Source organism: Mixophyes fleayi, chromosome 10 (assembly GCF_038048845.1).
Source record: "Mixophyes fleayi isolate aMixFle1 chromosome 10, aMixFle1.hap1, whole genome shotgun sequence".
Classification (NCBI taxonomy): domain Eukaryota; kingdom Metazoa; phylum Chordata; class Amphibia; order Anura; family Limnodynastidae; genus Mixophyes; species Mixophyes fleayi.
Window position 1 is genome coordinate 39,075,141 of NC_134411.1, and position 18,823 is coordinate 39,093,963.

An 18,823-nucleotide genomic window follows, 5' to 3' on the forward strand; every position below is an offset into this window, starting at 1 on the left:
TATAGCGCCACCAATTCCGCAGCGCTGTACAGAGAACTCATTCACATCAGTCCCTGCCCCATTGGGGCTTACAGTCTAAATCCCCTAACACACACACAGACAGACTAGGGTCAATTTGTTATCAGCCAATTAACCTACCAGTATGTTTTTGGAGTGCGGGAGGAAACCAGAGCACCCGGAGGAAACCACGCAAGCACAGGGAGAACATATAAACTCCACACAGATAAGGCCATGGTCGGGAATTGAACTCATGACCCCAATGCTGTGAGGCAGAAGTGCTAACCACTGAGCAACCATGCTAAGGACTATTTCTCTGTTACAGGACTAAATAATCTGTTTACATGTTCCACTCCTAGTAGACATCGTGTTATCGTGTTTCCTCAGCTCCATGTTGCATGAATCAGCATTAGTGCAATTTTCCAGACTCCCGGCCACCAAATGTAACAGGGGGTTTTATACGTCAGGAGTTTCCACCCATTGTCCTCCAAGTGACAGGAGCACAGAGATGTTTATGAATTGAAATCCTTCTTCCCAACTTTCATTGTTATTCTGTAAAGAGCCTCATAAACCTTCATTCATTCCACAACACCCGGCCGGAGTGGATTCCCAGATCTCAGGATCCTCCGCCACTGTTAAAGTCTTTCAGCAAAGATGCTCTTTCCTTGTGGGATAATATTCCTGTTTCTGTCATTCTTCCTGACAATCTATTTAGCCGACAGCTCTGTTGATGTAACAGGTATGTATCATATTATAGTACATTTTCCGTATGCAGAGTATATTACTGGTATCAACATCTCACAATGGCCAAAGATGGATTTTCCTGATTATACGTTGGAAGCATTGAAAACTGGATCATTTATGATTTAATAACAATCTCTGCCATGTGGAAATGTTGGTAAAGCAGACACAGATAAAATATAACAAATTTGGGAATCCTTTCTCAAGAGTTGTGTGTTACATGTGCATTTATGACTATAAACACAGATTCTGCATCGCAATCCTGGGATGGTCCTAGTTTTTCCATTCTTTTGGAACATTTGGCAAAACAATGTCTCTGGTTTGAAATATTGACCAATGAGTAAAATTACTATTGTGTCTGTTGTTTAAATATAATTATGTATTAAAGATGCATAGTTAACATTTGTAGAATTTTCCAATTATTAGGTCATGTTGGAGGTGTAGTGTCCTATGTCTGTATACAGTGTAATAGAATTGTATTATGATCACATCCAGTGGTCAGGTCATGTTGGAGGTGTAGTGTCCTATGTCTGTATACAGTGTAATAGAATTGTATTATGATCACGTCCAGTGGTCAGGTGATGTTGGAGGTGTAGTGTCCTATGTCTGTATACAGTGTAATAGAATTGTATTATGATCACGTCCAGTGGTCAGGTCATGTTGGGGGTGTAGTGTCCTATGTCTGTATAGAGTGTAATAGAATTGTATTATGATCATGTCCAGTGGTCAGGTCATGTTGGGGTGTAGTGTCCTATGTCTGTATACAGTGTAATAGAATTGTATTATGATCATGTCCAGTGGTCAGGTCATGTTGGAGGTGTATTATTATTATTATTATTATTATTAATATTTATTTATAAGGCGCCACAAGGCATCCGCAGCGCCGTACAGAGACAAACAAAATCACAATACAATGGGAGACAGCACAGTACAGTAAACACAGCAACTCAGTACGCTCAATGCACAGCTAGAGAGGGCGGGGAAGGGGGAGGGAGGATCTGCAAACGACGGGGCCCAAGAAGGAGGGCGCGGAAGACAGGGAGACCCCCAGGGGGGAGGAGGGAGCGAGAGTGGACGTGGGGTGGAGGACCCTCGAGGAGGAGGGCTAAGTAGCTGGAGAGCAGAGTTAGAAATGGTGGAAACAGGAGGAGAGATGTCCCTGCTCAGAGGAGCGTACAATCTAAGGGGAGGGGTGGACAGACAGAGAGACGCAGGGGAGAGAGGGAGAGTAGGGGGACAGAGGCAGATGATAAGGTAGGAAGTTAAGTGGGAGACAGAAAGGCTTTAAGAAAAAGGTGGGTTTTTAGGGCCTGTTTGAAGCTGGACAGATTAGGGGAAGTTCTGATGGAGGGAGGGAGCTTGTTCCAGTGGAGGGGGGCAGTGCGGGCGAAGTTTTGGATACGCGCGTGGGAGGAGGTTATAAGGGGGGAAGAGAGGCGACGGTCAGAGGCGGAACGGAGAGGGCGGGATGGAGCATGAATAGAGAGGAGGGTGGAGATGTAGGGCGCAGTGGAGTTGGCGAGGGCCTTGTAGGTGAGTGTGAGGAGCTTAAAGAGGATTCTGAAGGGGAATGGGAGCCAGTGAAGGGCTAGGTAGAGGGGGGAGACAAAAGAGGAGCGGCGAGAGAGGAAAATAAGCCTAGCTGCAGCGTTAAGGACGGATCGAAGGGGATCGAGATGAGAGTGGGGGAGGCCAGGGAGGAGGAGGTTGCAGTAGTCCAGGCGGGAGATGATCAGAGAGTGGATAAGGCATTTGGTGGCATCTTGGGAGAGGAAGGGCCGGATGCGAGCGATGTTGCGCAGCTGGAAGCGGCAGGATTTAGCAAGAGAGAGGATGTGGGGGCCAAAGGAGAGAGAGGAGTCGAGGATGACACCAAGGCAGTGAAGTTGGGGGACAGGGGAGATAGAGGTGTTGTCGACAGTGATGGAGAGGTCAGAAGGGGATGGGGTATGAGAGGGAGGAAAAACTATGAGCTCAGTTTTGGCAAGGTTAAGTTTGAGGAATCGAGAGGACATCCAGGAGGAGATGGCAGAGAGGCAGGCGGACACCCTAGAGAGGAGGGAGGGAGAGAGATCAGGAGAGGAGAGGTATAGTTGAGTGTCGTCAGCGTAAAGGTGGTAGCTGAAGCCGAAGGAGCTGATGAGTTCACCCAGGGAGGAGGTGTATAGAGAGAAGAGTAAGGGTCCCAGAACAGAGCCCTGAGGGACCCCGACTGGAAGGGTGGATGGGGGGGAGAGAGACCCAGAGGTGGTGACAGAGAAGGAACGGTGAGTAAGGTAAGAGGTGAACCAGGACAGGACTGGGCCGGAGAGGCCGAAAGACTGGAGGGTGTGAAGGAGGAGGGGGTGGTCAACGGTGTCAAAGGCTGCAGAGAGGTCAAGGAGGATGAGAAGGGAGAAGTGGCCCCTGGCTTTTGCAGAGAGGAGGTCATTGGTGACTTTAGCCAGGGCAGTTTCAGTGGAGTGGAGGGGGCGGAAACCAGACTGGAGAGGATCAAGGAGGGAGTATTCAGAAAGGTAGGAGGTGAGACGGCTGCAGACGAGCCTCTCGAGAATTTTGGAGGCAAAAGGGAGAAGAGATATGGGGCGATAGTTCGAGAGAGAAGTGGGGTCGAGATTAGGTTTCTTAAGAATGGGGGATACGAGAGCATGTTTGAAGGAGGAGGGGAAGATGCCAGTGGAGAGGGAGAGATTAAAGAGGTGAGCGAGGTGGGAGCAGGTGGTGGGGGAAAGGGAGCGAAGAAGGTGGGAGGGGATGGGATCCAGGGGGCAGGTAGTGGGGGGGGAGGATAAAATGAGAGAGTGGACTTCCTCGCCGGTGGTGGGACGGAAGGAGTGGAGGGGAAGGTGGTTGGGGGGGGAGGACAGAAGAGTGGGAGGGGTGGAGGAGGAGATTTCAAGTCGGATGGCCTCGATTTTAGAGAAGAAGGAGGCGAAATCAGAGGCAGTCAGGGAGGAGGGGGTGGGGGGGGTAGTGTCCTATGTCTGTATAGAGTGTAATATAATTGTATTATGATCATGTCCAGTGGTCAGGTCATGTTGGGGGTGTAGTGTCCTATGTCTGTATACAGTGTAATAGAATTGTATTATGATCATGTCCAGTGGTCAGGTCATGTTGGAGGTGTAGTGTCCTAGGTCTGTATACAGTGTAATAGAATTGTATTATGATCATGTCCAGTGGTCAGGTCATGTTGGGGGTGTAGTGTCCTATGTCTGTATACAGTGTAATAGAATTGTATTATGATCATGTCCAGTGGTTAGGTCATGTTGGGGGTGTAGTGTCCTATGTCTGTATAGAGTGTAATAGAATTGTATTATGATCATGTCCAGTGGTCAGGTCATGTTGGAGGTGTAGTGTCCTATGTCTGTATACAGTGTAATAGAATTGTATTATGATCATGTCCAGTGGTCAGGTCATGTTGGGGGTGTAGTGTTCTATGTCTGTATAGAGTGTAATAGAATTGTATTATGATCATGTCCAGTGGTCAGGTCATGTTGGGGGTGTAGTGCCCAATGTCTACATAGAAAGTAGTTAAAAAATTGACTACAGATATTTACAGACATGTAATGAATATTAAATAAGACTAACCCAGAAGCTACTACATATTAATACATTAAATCAGTTTTGAGCCTGAAATAGACCCTTAATGGCTGGTGAATTTCTGACTCAAAAGCACCTTAGTGACTCCATAAATAATTGTTTATGAAATCTGAATTGTAGTGGTCTTTTGGGCATTTCTGTAAACTGGTGCTTAGTTATCAACCATTTAAGACCCCCTCTGAGAGCCGTCCTTGTTGTTGGTACCAATACAACTTTTCCTTCATCTAAAAATTGTCAGCAGAATCATGTGCACCCCGTGCGTTGCTGAGATCCAGAGTTTTGTACTGTTGTTTATGGAAATCTATTGTGTTAGATTCTTATTTGAGTCCAGATTGATATTGCGCTGCCAGGTTCATGTTATGCAGCTAGAACAACTTCTAATCTTAAAGTGCAAATTTCACCTAAACAATAATGGCAGCCGCTTTGTGGGATCAACCAATGTGCAAAAAAATCCAGTTCACTAGTAACCAGTTTCTTCTGCATATTAATCATGAAGTGCCTTAATGATGTCACTGGCTTCTAGTAAATTGTTAGGTTCTGGAATGCAGCATGGTGGCACAGGGGTTAGTATTGCTCCCTCACATGACTTGAGTCCTGAGTTCCAGTCCAGCCAGTGCCCTCTCTGTGTGGAGTTTGTATGTTCTCCACTAGTTCTCCGGCTTCCTCCTTCACTCAAACAAAATATACATAGTTGTAAGTTAATTGGCTGCTTGCAAAAATGGACCCTAGTGTGTTATGTGTATGTGACTGATGACATATACTCTGTACACAGCTGTGCAATAGGATTGGCGTTATATTAATAAGTGATAATAATATTGAGTTAGCCAATATAATGCCTGTCTCTACTGTGTTTAGTAATAGGCTGTCCAGAAATATCATTTTTTTCCATTCCAAAGGCAAATGTTGGTTATTAAGTTAATTAAACACGCAGGCTTACGTTTAGTGCAAATCTTGTACAAGATTGTGTCTCTTTGCACTGATTATTAATATATTTCAAAAGACAAAGTGAATTCTATTGTTTCATTTCCATTAGCAATTTCCATATTTTCTGTCCAAATAACCAGTGTATTAGATACACTAGTAAATAACCACAAATCTGTACTATGTTGTTTTTTTTTTAATCAAAGTACAGAATAGTATATCTTGTTACACCCTCAAATGCTGTATATATATATATATATATATATATATATATATATATATATATATATATATACTTTTTTTTAAATATTATTTGTTTTCCATCCCATAATATTTGTAACTCTATAAATTTATTTATATGACTACCGGAATTCAGTAAATAAGAAATAGCAAATAGTATGCATGTTATTTAAGAAACATTGCATTAAAGCTTAAAGCAGAAAACAGTTTGAGATTTCAAGGATAATTTTGATTTTTTTTTCCATGCAAAATAGGATGTGGTTTACAATTGTAACTGGGCAGTGCACATGGGTTCATTTTAAGACCAATTTAGCCCTTTCTGTAATTTTTAGTATTTAGGAAACAGAATCAGAAATATTTAATGTCTTCTAATCAGTTTGATTATTAGTCGTGGCTGTCTGGCTAATGTTAGCATCATCCAACTACTTGTCTAGAAAAAAACACAATAATGCAGCTACTAAAGAGAATTAGGTCATCAACATTTAGGTTCTGACATTTGGGTTCAAGATCATTTTGGAATGAATTTATTTAGGTGTTCAGTCAGTTTAAGCTTCCATGCATTTGTGTATTAGGCATAAGGGAATTTGGATTTAAGAGACTAGAATTAAGCGATCGGAACTGAGGTATGGATTAGGGACTGTATTTAAGGATTCGGGATTCAGGTTACGGATGGGATTTGGGTTTATGGCTGAAGACTGGGGACTAGGTTTAGGGAGAGGCAGGGGCAAACGCAGGATTTGTAGAGGGTGGTTTCCACACCACGCCACCAGTGGGCGTGACCAGCATGCATGGGGGCATGGCTAAAATTTTAGAGAGTACTTGGCTGCTCTCCAACTCTTCCTATCCCCATAATATAGATGGGCAATGCTGCGTGGACTACTGTTAGATGCACGCACCTCTCCCTTTTCAAGCAGAGCTGTGTGAAGTGGGAGCAGGGTCCAGCCACCTCAATTATACAGTGCCTCAGGCTTGGAGGGGGGTTTCCAGGCACTAGAAAACCCCCCACCCCCTCGGTTTGCCTATGAGAGGGTTAGAGAAGGAAGTCTAAGGGCTAGATTTACTAAGCTGCGGGTTTGAAAAAGTGGGGTTGTTGCCTATAGCAACCAATCAGATTCTAGCTGTCATTTTGTAGAAGGTACTAAATAAATGAAAGCTAGAATCTGATTGGTTGCTATAGGCAACATCCCCACTTTTTCAAACCCGCAGCTTAGTAAATCTGGCCCTAAGACTTAACCGGAAAGTATCCACATGAAAGTTCCTCTAATGAACTTATAATAAATGTTACCCAACAACTTAATGATACCCAACAAAAGTCAACGGTGACCCATTTTACCTGTGTGTCCATTGCAGACTTTGTGCACTCAAAATGCAGAATCGCTGGAGTGACTGTCGTTGAAAATAAGGATCGCTCAAAGAAATTTAACTACACCATGGCCGAGAATGTGTGCCCGTTACTGGGAATGCAGCTGGCCAGCAAAGCCAATTTGGAGAAGGCTTGGAGATATGGTTTTGAAACATGCAGGTATGCGCTTAGTGGAAAATAAGTGTACATGCCTGCAGAGGTGGTTGTGTCATTATGTGGAGCTATAAGTTGGGCCCTTTCATCCTAAGTTCCTGTAGTCATGTATTAAAATAGTGACACCGACAGCCTAGCACTGCGCTGAGAGGTCCTGAGATGTCTATGAAGGACTGACACCCAGTAACGAGGAAGCCACTACCTCACACGATCAATGCAAGTGGCTTTCTCACTCCATGGTGTCACAAATAGGGCAGCACCTGTCCGCAGATAATCTAGTCTCTGGCTGTTATAAGCTAAGTACATGGCTACCAGTGGTGCCGTAAATCACGCTCATATTGTAGAAATGCAATTTGGTGTTATCTTGTCCTCATTCTCCTGTTATTGTTACACTCATTCTCTGCAGCTATGGCTGGGTGTCAGACAAATTTGGAGTCATTTCACGAATTCAGAACAATGAAAAATGCGGCAAGAACCAGACCGGAGTACTTACATGGAGTATTCCGCTCTCCGGTTACTTTAATGCGTATTGTTTCAATGTATCCGGTGAGTAAAGTATTCTTATTATGGTATAATACATCAACGTGTAATCTTTCCTCATCTAGTCTGCCCATTTTTAACCTATGGTAACCTCAAACCCTATTTGATCCTTCGCTCTTTGTAAGGATATCCGTATGTCTATCCCAAGCATGGTTAAATTGCTCTACTGTATTATCCTCTACCACCTCTGATGGAGGCTATTCCATGTATCCACTACCCTTTCTGTGAAGTAGTTTTCTTCACATTTCCTCTGAACCTCCTTTTCCCCAGTGTCAGTGCATGTCCTCGTGTTCTAATACTTCTCTTCTTTTGTAAAATGTTTCCCTTGTGTGTCTTGTTATAACCCTGGATATATTTGAAAATTTCCATCATTTTGCCCCGTTCCCTTCCCTGCTCCAAACTATACATATTAAGATATTTTAGTCTTTCCGGGTAAGTTTTGTGCTGTAGACCATGCACCATTTTAGTTGCCCGTCTTTGTACAGTCTGTAATGTATTCTTCTGGAGATACGGCTTCCAGAATTGAACACAGTATTCTAGATGAGGCCGTACCAATGACCTATACAGAGGTATTATTACTTCTTTCTTTCTGCTACTGATTCCTCTCCCTAAACAACCAATCATCTGACTTGCCTTCATCATGAGGTAATATGATGTTTTGTGTGCAGACTCCGAAGGAACAGCACCCATAGGGGCCACATCCCGATTAAAAACAATTAAAAATTGCTTAATGGGCACCTGTCACAGACAGTCATTTGCTCACAAAATGGCTGCCTCCACTGTGTACAGGCGACAGATTCAGTTAAACACAGATATTGTGTACTCTCTTGCTCTTCTGTCATTTCTGACTCTGACTTTGCACCACAGCAAATCTTCTACAATCTTCCACAATATCACCTATTAAAGAGTAAAATTAAACTAGTAACTCCCCATTGCTTTTATTTCTCAGGATTTCAATAGTCTTTTCCTATGTGCCATTAGAGCAACTTAGGTAGTGACAAGCAACGTTACATTGTACTAATAACTAGCTGTTTCACTTCCTATGCCACCATCCCAAAAAAAACAAAACAAAGCTCACACACCACAGCAACCAATCAGAAGTGAGTTTTAATCTGTTCAGTGCAAGTTAGGGAATGAAAGCAAATACCTGATTGGTTGCTATGGTTTAGTGCAAATCTTATACCTATGTTAAGGGTTGGGTACTAAATCCCGACGGAAGAAATACCGTCACTCATCCTGCCGACATGAAAATGCTGACAGGCTAAGTGCTGGTACTTCGATTTCCCCAACACAGATAAAATATTGACATCGTGATTGCCAACAGTGAAAATGAGTTTGGGTCCGCAATAAAAAAAAAAAAAAAAAAAGCAGGCTCCCTCCCTAGGGGGTGCCGAGCCCCGTGCTGACAGCACTAGGGCTTTTCCCACACCAAAAGTTCATCATTATAAGACCAAACGCATAAGTATATTTGTCACATTGCAGTAATAGAAGTCAAAGAAGAAAGGACAAGGGATGTAGATAGACTCTGCGGCCGTTTCACACTTTACCATGTCGTGGGGACCCTAGATTCACCTGCTAGATATTAATTATGTGGAAATGGTTCATGTCAGTCAGTGAGGCTAATAATTGCTAACCATCTAGCTGTTGTGTCCAGTCATTATCAAGTGCTATCTGGATGTTTTGCGCTGTTAATTTCTGCTTTCGATTAATTATGGCAATCTGGAAAACAAGCACTGCTTGACCAAGGTGAGAATTTTATATTTGCTCATTCATCGCCTATTGATTTAATTTCAGATACCCAAATAAATTCTTGTAAGTCGGAGCTCATGGTCACTCGCCAACCAAGCACGGTGGCGCCACCAACTCCATCCACAGAGGTAATTAGCACTCGCGACCCAACTACCGAACTACACACTGTACAAACTACACCAAGAACCTCTGTGTATGTACCGTCCACGCCTAAAGAATCAACCACCCAGTCATTACTTACCACCCTGAAGACATCAAGGACTACAACAACACAAGCTACGACACAAAGAGTAACACCAACGACCGAACTACTCAACGAACTGGAGCGTCAGGAGACACCTAACCAGTTGCCACAAATGAATGAGAGACCCCTATTTGGAGGTATACATGACAAATTACTATAATTAGTAAATTATAGTTTTAACTGATTTGTTAAATTATTAAGTCAGTTGTTTTTTTGTTTTTTTTAAACATATTTTATTAGAAGGATTTTTCAGTTTTTAAAACAGTGTAAAGATTAAGTTACATTGATCAAACAACAAACACCTTACAAATGAGAAGAACAATGTAAGCTTTTGTCAATAACAGTAAAAACATAGAAAGGGAAAGAAAAGAGAGAAAGCGGGGGACAGGGGGGGGGGGCAGGAAAGGGGGGAAGGAAAGGAAAAGATGTTAGTATGGTTAGAGGGGGAAGGAAGAGGAGCACCCAACTTGGCATCCGTTTATTGAATCAGTTGTATGTTTTAAAGGTGAATGAAGAATAAAAGCCATAAATCCTAGGGGTACTCTCCTAGCCATTTGAAGGGTTCTCTCCCAACCTCTGACCGCAGATTACTCTCTAGGCTCCATAGGGCATATTGAGGTGTCAGAGTAGCGGATTATATTCCCCCATAGACCCAGTTATGATTGAATGTTTTCTAGGCAATGTGGCCTGGAGAACAATGAAAATAGAGGCAAAAGAGGGCTGGGTAATCATAATCTCTACTTTTCTTCTGCGTTCCCCTGGAGTCAGGATGCTTTGTACTATGGTTGCATGTCTCTAGATATGCTCCAACCATCATAGGACAGCTTAGGATAAGTAGTAGTGTACGGCTCATGACCTCTGAAACACCTCCAGAGATCTGCAATCTAAGTCCTCCCCAGTGGCGCCTCTTACTCAGAGGTCATTCATCAATGGAATATGGGATTCAGACGGAAAGGAGAGGTTGTGGGAATGGAAGATACTGTAGAGAAAGTAATATGAGTTTCATGAGTGTCCCTTTAAATATTAACTATGATAAGTTATAATTTTCCAGCACTGTGCCTGAACCTTCCATTATTGATAGAACTAATCGCATTGTTTACTCTCCCCCAGGATTACCTGTGACGTTGCTCATCTTGGCGCTCGTCTTTTTCATCGCAGCCGTGGTCCTCGCCATTTGCTACATGAAAAAGTAAGTCTGTCGCTGCAAATTGCTTTATAGTGACACATCTGATCGATTAATGACGACTGTCTGGTTCTGTTCTCTCGTCTCCATATTTGTTCTCACCTCAATTACGCAAAATACATTTTAAAAAGTTGGACGAAAACAGCGGAGAACTTCCCACAGGGAGGTGATAATAGTAGACATAAGATCAAGATCCGCTCGGTAGAATTACACTCAAGTTCCGTACACTTATTCAACCATAAGTTGTGTTTGGACGTGAATCAGGCCCATAAGGTCTACTACACACAGGTCCAGAATGAGGAAGATTGTGACAACATTAGAAATGCAAGCAATCTTTATTGGGATAGAGGTTTAATGATACTTCTGTACCTTTCGGAGTCACCCTGTTCTCCTTCATTCATTTGTGTCCACTCCTATAAACTTGACACTGTGCCATAATTCATGATTGATAATGAGTTTTCATTTTTGACCTTTGATCTTGAATTAGACAACCCAATATGCTTTGGTGACCAAAAGGAATTGTCTCCCGTGCTCTCAAATCATCATCTAAAAAATATCTAATTTGGCCAGTCCCTGCAGAAACACATACAGGATGTAGCATAACGTTTTACAGTAGGATGATGTGATTTATTGTATGTATGATTTACACTACAGGTACAAGACGAACTTGCTCTTCACCGAGAAAAAAGAGGAAAAAGAGTCCGTGGAAACAAAATTGTTTAAAGATACCACAACTGCCGAAAACACAGAAGAGGAGGAAAAAACCCAAAATGGAAAACAGGCAGCGACCACAGGAAATAGTATTGAGGCGGAGGTGTAATATCAGTAGGACTGGACTGAGCGATAAACTGATTATTTACTGGGCGTCGTGCCCAGTGTGTGAATCCGTGTGACTGCTGGTGGATAAACTGCTGAATTCTTTCCAACGTGGGAGTGTAATCCAGACTAACCCAGTCGCTGACACTCCTCAGACAGTTATGCCAACCGGAGATTTTGGTGGTTTTGACCTTCTCCCCCCCCCCATAACTAAATCATTATTTGACTAAGTGAACCATGTTTGAGAAATGCATGTAACTGAGACTGGACTCTGCAACAGGAGAGGATAAGATACAAGTTGTCACTTCCTGTCGCCCACATTACAATCAGTTCCTGCGCCTTAATAAATGTTCTGTGCGCTAAGGTCTTGGTGTTGTTTTACGATATACTAATGAACCAGTTTTCAAACCATCCCATGTATCCACCAGACTGTGAGGTCCGACAACAGATTTGAGAACCACTGGACTACCGTATAGGATCAGTGGTCAAAGTGGCGGGGGGGTAGACGGTGGTATGTCATATCACTTTCATATTCCAGTCACTTACATTCCCATTACAGTTTTCATTCCGTCACTTCTAAATTTCCACTTCAACCACTGTATAGGATGTCATGTATTTAACTTTTAATATGCTTTGTATTTGCTGGGCAATAACATTTTATGAAACAAAAAAAAAATGTCACCACTTGTAAAATTTGTTCCAAAAATAAAGGTCTTGAGAAACAATATGTTATTTGACATTTTTTCCATTTAACACAAATCCATTTACAAGAGGGCTGGTCCCCCCCAGCACTCCCCCCACCCCCACCTTTTATTGCATGCTGAAATACTTTGAAGCTACTCGCTGTTTAATTAACATTTCTTAAGACCGACCCATCCTGTTTTGGAACTCCGACAACCTTTGGGGGGTAAACTGTAAAATGCAGACACACACATTTGCTATAGTTCTCTCTGTAGCTGGACACACAAATATACACACTCTATCCCTTATCTAGACATCATGGGAGGAGTTCATGTGGGCCCTTATGGGCGCTGGTAATATTTGAACATGAGAGAATAGATAATGGTTAAATATTTTTCCATAGCGTTTAATGTGTTTCAGAGATATTGTTACTACAGATTGCATTGTGTAATTTATTTTACTAACATGTGCTCTCACCCCCTCGCCCTAAGGGAAGTCGTGAGACATGTATAAAGAGGACAATGTGTAATGACTGGTAGATAAAGAGATATTTGTGGTGGACTTGCAAGTATTGTATTGGATTAGTGTAGATTTACTGCTAACACTGGTTGTGTAGTTTAATAAGTTAAGAACGGGGCCTGTTGCAATAGTCATAAAGGTTGCATTGTTAATTATACGGACCGTATTGTGGTGACATGGTTTTGTGTCAGTAATAAATATACTATATATATATATATATATATATATATATATATATATATTTATATATATATTAGGATTGAGATAGAAATAATGCAGCTGACATGGGAATTGTAATGAATTCTGAGATACATACGCATACGCACACATACATACACGCATACACAAACATAATTAGCAAGAAATTAATAAGATATTTTACCTGCAGACAGAATGTCATCTATTAAATGTGCCGTGTGTAAGATTACGTTATTGAAATTATATTATTACATTGTTGTACAAGTAAATATTCTATTTCATGTTAGTATATAGGAGCGCTATGCTCCGTCTCCTAGCAACCCGGCGGTCTAGTGGAGGAGTAAATGGGGCGGCACTCCAATGTCCTGAAAGCGCTACTGTGCATGCGCAAGCATCACAATCCGCAGTTTGGCTTTGTGCTGTTACTTCCAGCCAATGTACGGGACCAGTCGCAGTATTAGTAGTTGCTTGCCACAGTATATGAAAAGCTTCAAAGTGCCCACAAAGTGACCCGGAAGCTCCCTATACATATGAGGAGAGTCTGTACCCACCACAATATAAACCTGCATGGACGTACTGTGTATTAGAGAGCTTGTACTTGCATCTATGTGTATCAGTGTGTACAGAAAGCTGTCACACACACATACAAGTGTGTCTTCATAAACTGTATTACCTGCTGTACTACCAACTGTGAGTACCTGCTGTGAGTACCTGCTGTGAGTACCTGCATTTATCATCTGTTGTCAAGTTCAATAAACAGCAACCTGTTTAAGTTCAAAAGCCTTTGTGGCCTCACATCCACCTACCACGGATGACACCTTACACAACATCAAAGGTATAAATAAAATATTTCAAACATACATATATGTCTGCGTTATGAATTTATAATGTCTTGATACAGGAGATATTATATATAGAATTCTGTGAGATACAAAAAATTAGGTTGAAAGGACTGACGTAGACGTGTCATAAGAGGGAAAGTGTAAGAGCGCGTGGTTATGTAACCGTGTCCCCAGCAGCAGAACTACGGCCTTTACCTATATTTATTTATTTTTGGGGGGAGAACGGCCCAATCATTACTCACTGTAGTCATATGAGGCTCCTACCTAGTATCTTTGTTAAAGCTTTAATCAATTTGTTGATTGAGGTGCACGAGGGTTATATATCCGTCACAAGCCCTAAGCAGCACCCCCCAGAGGCATCCCCCCCTTTTATATTGCGCTAAAGGACCTTTAACTTACCACAATTTAAAGTTGGTGGAACACCGTACTTTCAAAATCAATTTCAACTAAATCCCTTGGCTCACTGAGATATGCACGGTGCTCAGTCCAAACAAATATGCACGGGTAAACTTATATATTTTATAAAGAAATTGTAGGTGTATATAACGTCTCTTTGCCGAGCATTGTGTATTGAGAGAGAACCATAAACACCTTAGTGGGGGAGGGGTGGTGGATGTGATAGTAGGGCGTAGGGCGTGGTCAGTGGTATCAACTTGACATCTGCGAGAACTGCGCCTTTCCGTTCCACCGTTAACACTGCATGGATCGCGCACAAATCAGCTGCACCAGGACCTGAATGGAACTGCGCCAAAGACATTCACCACTAGGGCGTAAATATTCCCATGTTGGGTTTTATGTCCACAACAAAATAACAAACCTAACAGGCGCTAAATATTAATTATACAGAGAATAGAGATAATAACCCAGCTGACGCTTTAAGGAAATAGACGGGAATAAAAAGTGAGGCTTAGATGGTTATTAAATCAGAAATACAAAAAAAACTGTCAGTGATGCAAAATTCATTAACAAATACAGATATATACAAATATTACCACAAATAAATGGAATATAAAGGTATAATTCCTAATATAGTAAGGACATGGTGATCCTTCGTGATTGCAAACTCAAAGAGAGTTTAAGGTGCTGAGCTTCGATACCCTTCCTACTTCGTGCCCAAACTCACTACCCAACAGATAACGGCACGCAGACAATGTGTATGGCGGAAAACGGTCACAGCGCTTGTTTATGTTAAACTAATGAAGGGGAAAGGAAGGATAAAGGGGGTCAGCTAATGCGGACACCAGCTCTAAGCATCGCTTAACTTGAGGGCGGAGCCCTATATTGTACCCGCCCCCAAGGATCGTGCACTTCTTCGGGGGAGGGGACGACCCATCATCCACTGCTATATGTGGCCCTTGCATGTATTCACAACCTCCTTGGCTTTGTTTTTGATGTCCCCATGCGGGGGTGTCCTTCCCGTGTTGCCGAAGCCAAATGTATACCGCAGTGCTATTTTCCGTGGCTGGTCACAGCATTACCACCACCCCTGCACTGTATTACACCCACTTGTTGGGGTAGGGAGAGTGGAATTTTTTCAGGTCACTTGTAAAGAGGGACGGGACAGGAGAGTGAAGCCTCTGGGTTGAAGCTTTCGCACAATGGAAGCCCCCAGCCCAAGGGCCTCATTAAGGCTTCAGGCCGCCCTAGGCTAATACGCTTGTAACGCTCCCTCACCCTCCCTGCCTGGATGATACTACCATTGGTGTGGCAGGTGCCATACACTGGGGCCCCTGGAGATAATAGGGGTTAGGGGGCTCCAGTTCCCTCCCGGCCTCCCTGTACCGGGGCCCACAGGTTGCTTGTTCCACCTCTCAATACGTGATCTATAAAAACGAAACCATCCTTAGTTTAATATCCGGCTTCCTCCACCCCCACCCCTAATATTTATGTTCCTGTGTTTTCAAAACTAAGCTCCACTTGCCTTTTAAATGGGTCACAGTAATCTGTCACTCATTTCATTATCATTGTTAAATAAGAACTGTATTTCAGACCACAGGCGTCAGCGAGTGATACAGTTTTTTGTTTTTTTTTTATAATTTTTATTTTTGAATGGTCAAGTAACAAACAGAACCGACATGCACTGTCAGTAAGAAAAAAAACAAGCAATAGAAGCACATCACAGGTAACAAAGCATAAAATCAGTATAAAGATATAAATAATCAGTGCAACAATATGCGTGTATGGCAGTTGACCAAGGATTTTTAAAGAAATAAGGGAGGGGGCGAAATGCCTCAACAGAGAGTGGCATGACGCAGGAGGAGAAAAGGAGAGAGACTAGTGCAGTAGAGAACAGGAAAGGAAAGACCTGCCTCCAGTCTGCTGCTATTTGGCAGGTGAGTGATACAGTTTTACTTCCACCTCTACATATAAAATTAGGACTGATGAAACAATTTGTAAAAGCACTGCCTAAAGATGGAGAAACTTTCAAATATCTTTGAACCAAATTCCCTAACATATCCGATGCTAAATTGAAGGAGGCATTTTTACAGGCCCTGACATTACGGGCGTGTAATGAATATTGTGGAACTTTCGGCGTGGACTTCATTCAAACAAGTGATTTAAAAAATTTTAGGCAATGTCCAAACTACAAAAAAATTGTCAGGGAAATGCTTAATAGTTACAGAAACCTTGACTGCAATATGAGTTTAAAGGTACATTTTTTGAATTCCCATATTGAGCATTTCCAGAATAATTGCGGAAACTACAGTGAAGAACATGGTGAACGGTTCCACCATGACATTAAAGATGTAGAAAGAAGATACCAGGGTCGTTGGGACGTCAGCATGATGGCTGACTGCTGCTGGATGACACACAGAGACGTTACCAGGGTCGTTGGGACGTCAGCATGATGGCTGACTACTGCTGGATGACACACAGAGACGTTACCAGGGTCGTTGGGACATCGGCATGATGACTGACTGCTGCTGGATGACACACAGAGACGTTACCAGGGTCGTTGGGACGTTAGCATGATGGCTGACTGCTGCTGGATGACACACAGAGACGTTACCAGGGTCGTTGGGACGTCAGCATGATGGCTGACTGCTGCTGGATGAAACACAGAGACGTTACCAGAATCGTTGGGACGTCGGCAGGATGGCTGACTGCTGCTGGATGAAACACAGAGACGTTACCAAGGTCGTTGGGACGTTAGCATGATGGCTGACTGCTGCTGGATGATACACAGAGACGTTACCAGGGTCGTTGGGACGTCGGCATGATGGCTGACTGCTGCTGGATGACACACAGAGACGTTACCAGGGTCGTTGGGACGTCGGCATGATGGCTGACTGCTGCTGGATGATACACAGAGACGTTACCAGGGTCGTTGGGACGTCAGCATGATGGCTGACTGCTGCTGGATGACACACAGAGACGTTACCAGGGTCGTTGGGACGTCGGCATGATGGCTGACTGCTGCTGGATGACACACAGAGACGTTACCAGGGTCGTTGGGACGTCGGCATGATGGCTGACTGCTGCTGGATGACACACAGAGACGTTACCAGGGTCGTTGGGACGTCGGCATGATGGCTGACTGCTGCTGGATGATACACAGAGACGTTACCAGGGTCGTTGGGACGTCAGCATGATGGCTGACTGCTGCTGGATGACACACAGAGACGTTACCAGGGTCGTTGGGACGTCGGCATGATGGCTGACTGCTGCTGGATGACACACAGAGACGTTACCAGGGTCGTTGGGACGTCGGCATGATGGCTGACTGCTGCTGGATGACACACAGAGACGTTACCAGGGTCGTTGGGACGTCGGCATGATGGCTGACTGCTGCTGGATGACACACAGAGACGTTACCAGGGTCGTTGGGACGTCGGCATGATGGCTGACTGCTGCTGGATGACACACAGAGACGTTACCAGGGTCGTTGGGACGTCGGCATGATGGCTGACTGCTGCTGGATGACACACAGAGACGTTACCAGGGTCGTTGGGACGTCGGCATGATGGCTGACTGCTGCTGGATGACACACAGAGACGTTACCAGGGTCGTTGGGACGTCGGCATGATGGCTGACTGCTGCTGGATGACACACAGAGACGTTACCAGGGTCGTTGGGACGTCGGCATGATGGCTGACTGCTGCTGGATGATACACAGAGACGTTACCAGGGTCGTTGGGACGTCAGCATGATGGCTGACTGCTGCTGGATGACACACAGAGACGTTACCAGGGTCGTTGGGACGTCGGCATGATGACTGACTACTGCTGGATGATACACAGAGACATTACCAGGGTCGTTGGGACGTCGGCATGATGGCTGACTACTGCTGGATGACACACAGAGACGTTACCAGGGTCGTTGGGACGTCGGCATGATGGCTGACTGCTGCTGGATGACACACAGAGACGTTACCAGGGTCGTTGGGACGTCGGCATGATGGCTGACTGCTGCTGGATGATACACAGAGACGTTACCAGGGTCGTTGGGACGTCGGCATGATGGCTGACTGCTGCTGGATGATACACAGAGACGTTACCAGGGTGGTTGGGACGTCAGCATGATGGCTGACTGCTGCTGGATGACACACAGAGACGTTACCAGGGTCGTTGGGACGTTAGCATGATGGCTGACTGCTGCTGGATGACACACAGAGACGTTACCAGGGTCGTTGGGACGTCGGCATGATGGCTGACTGCTGCTGGATGACACACAGAGACGTTACCAGGGTCGTTGGGACGTCGGCATGATGGCTGACTGCTGCTGGATGACACACAGAGACGTTACCAGGGTCGTTGGGACGTCGGCATGATGGCTGACTGCTGCTGGATGACACACAGAGACGTTACCAGGGTGGTTGGGACGTCGGCATGATGGCTGACTACTGCTGGATGACACACAGAGACGTTACCAGGGTCGTTGGGACGTTAGCATGATGGCTGACTGCTGCTGGATGATACACAGAGACGTTACCAGGGTCGTTGGGACGTCGGCATGATGGCTGACTGCTGCTGGATGATACACAGAGACGTTACCAGGGTCGTTGGGACGTCAGCATGATGGCTGACTGCTGCTGG

At 44.1% G+C, this 18,823-nt stretch overlaps 1 protein-coding gene across 1 annotated transcript; it reads left to right on the forward strand.

Annotated features, from left to right (window-relative positions):
* Positions 1 to 425: 425 nt before the first annotated feature.
* On the forward strand, positions 426 to 12,272 carry LYVE1 (lymphatic vessel endothelial hyaluronan receptor 1). The gene is made up of 6 exons (XM_075188484.1): positions 426 to 736; positions 6,850 to 7,021; positions 7,422 to 7,561; positions 9,350 to 9,685; positions 10,659 to 10,737; positions 11,386 to 12,272. Exons 1-6 carry the CDS (start codon positions 652 to 654, stop codon positions 11,549 to 11,551), a joined length of 978 nt encoding a protein of 325 aa, XP_075044585.1. The 5' UTR covers positions 426 to 651; the 3' UTR covers positions 11,552 to 12,272.
* The last annotated feature ends 6,551 nt before the right edge of the window (positions 12,273 to 18,823 follow it).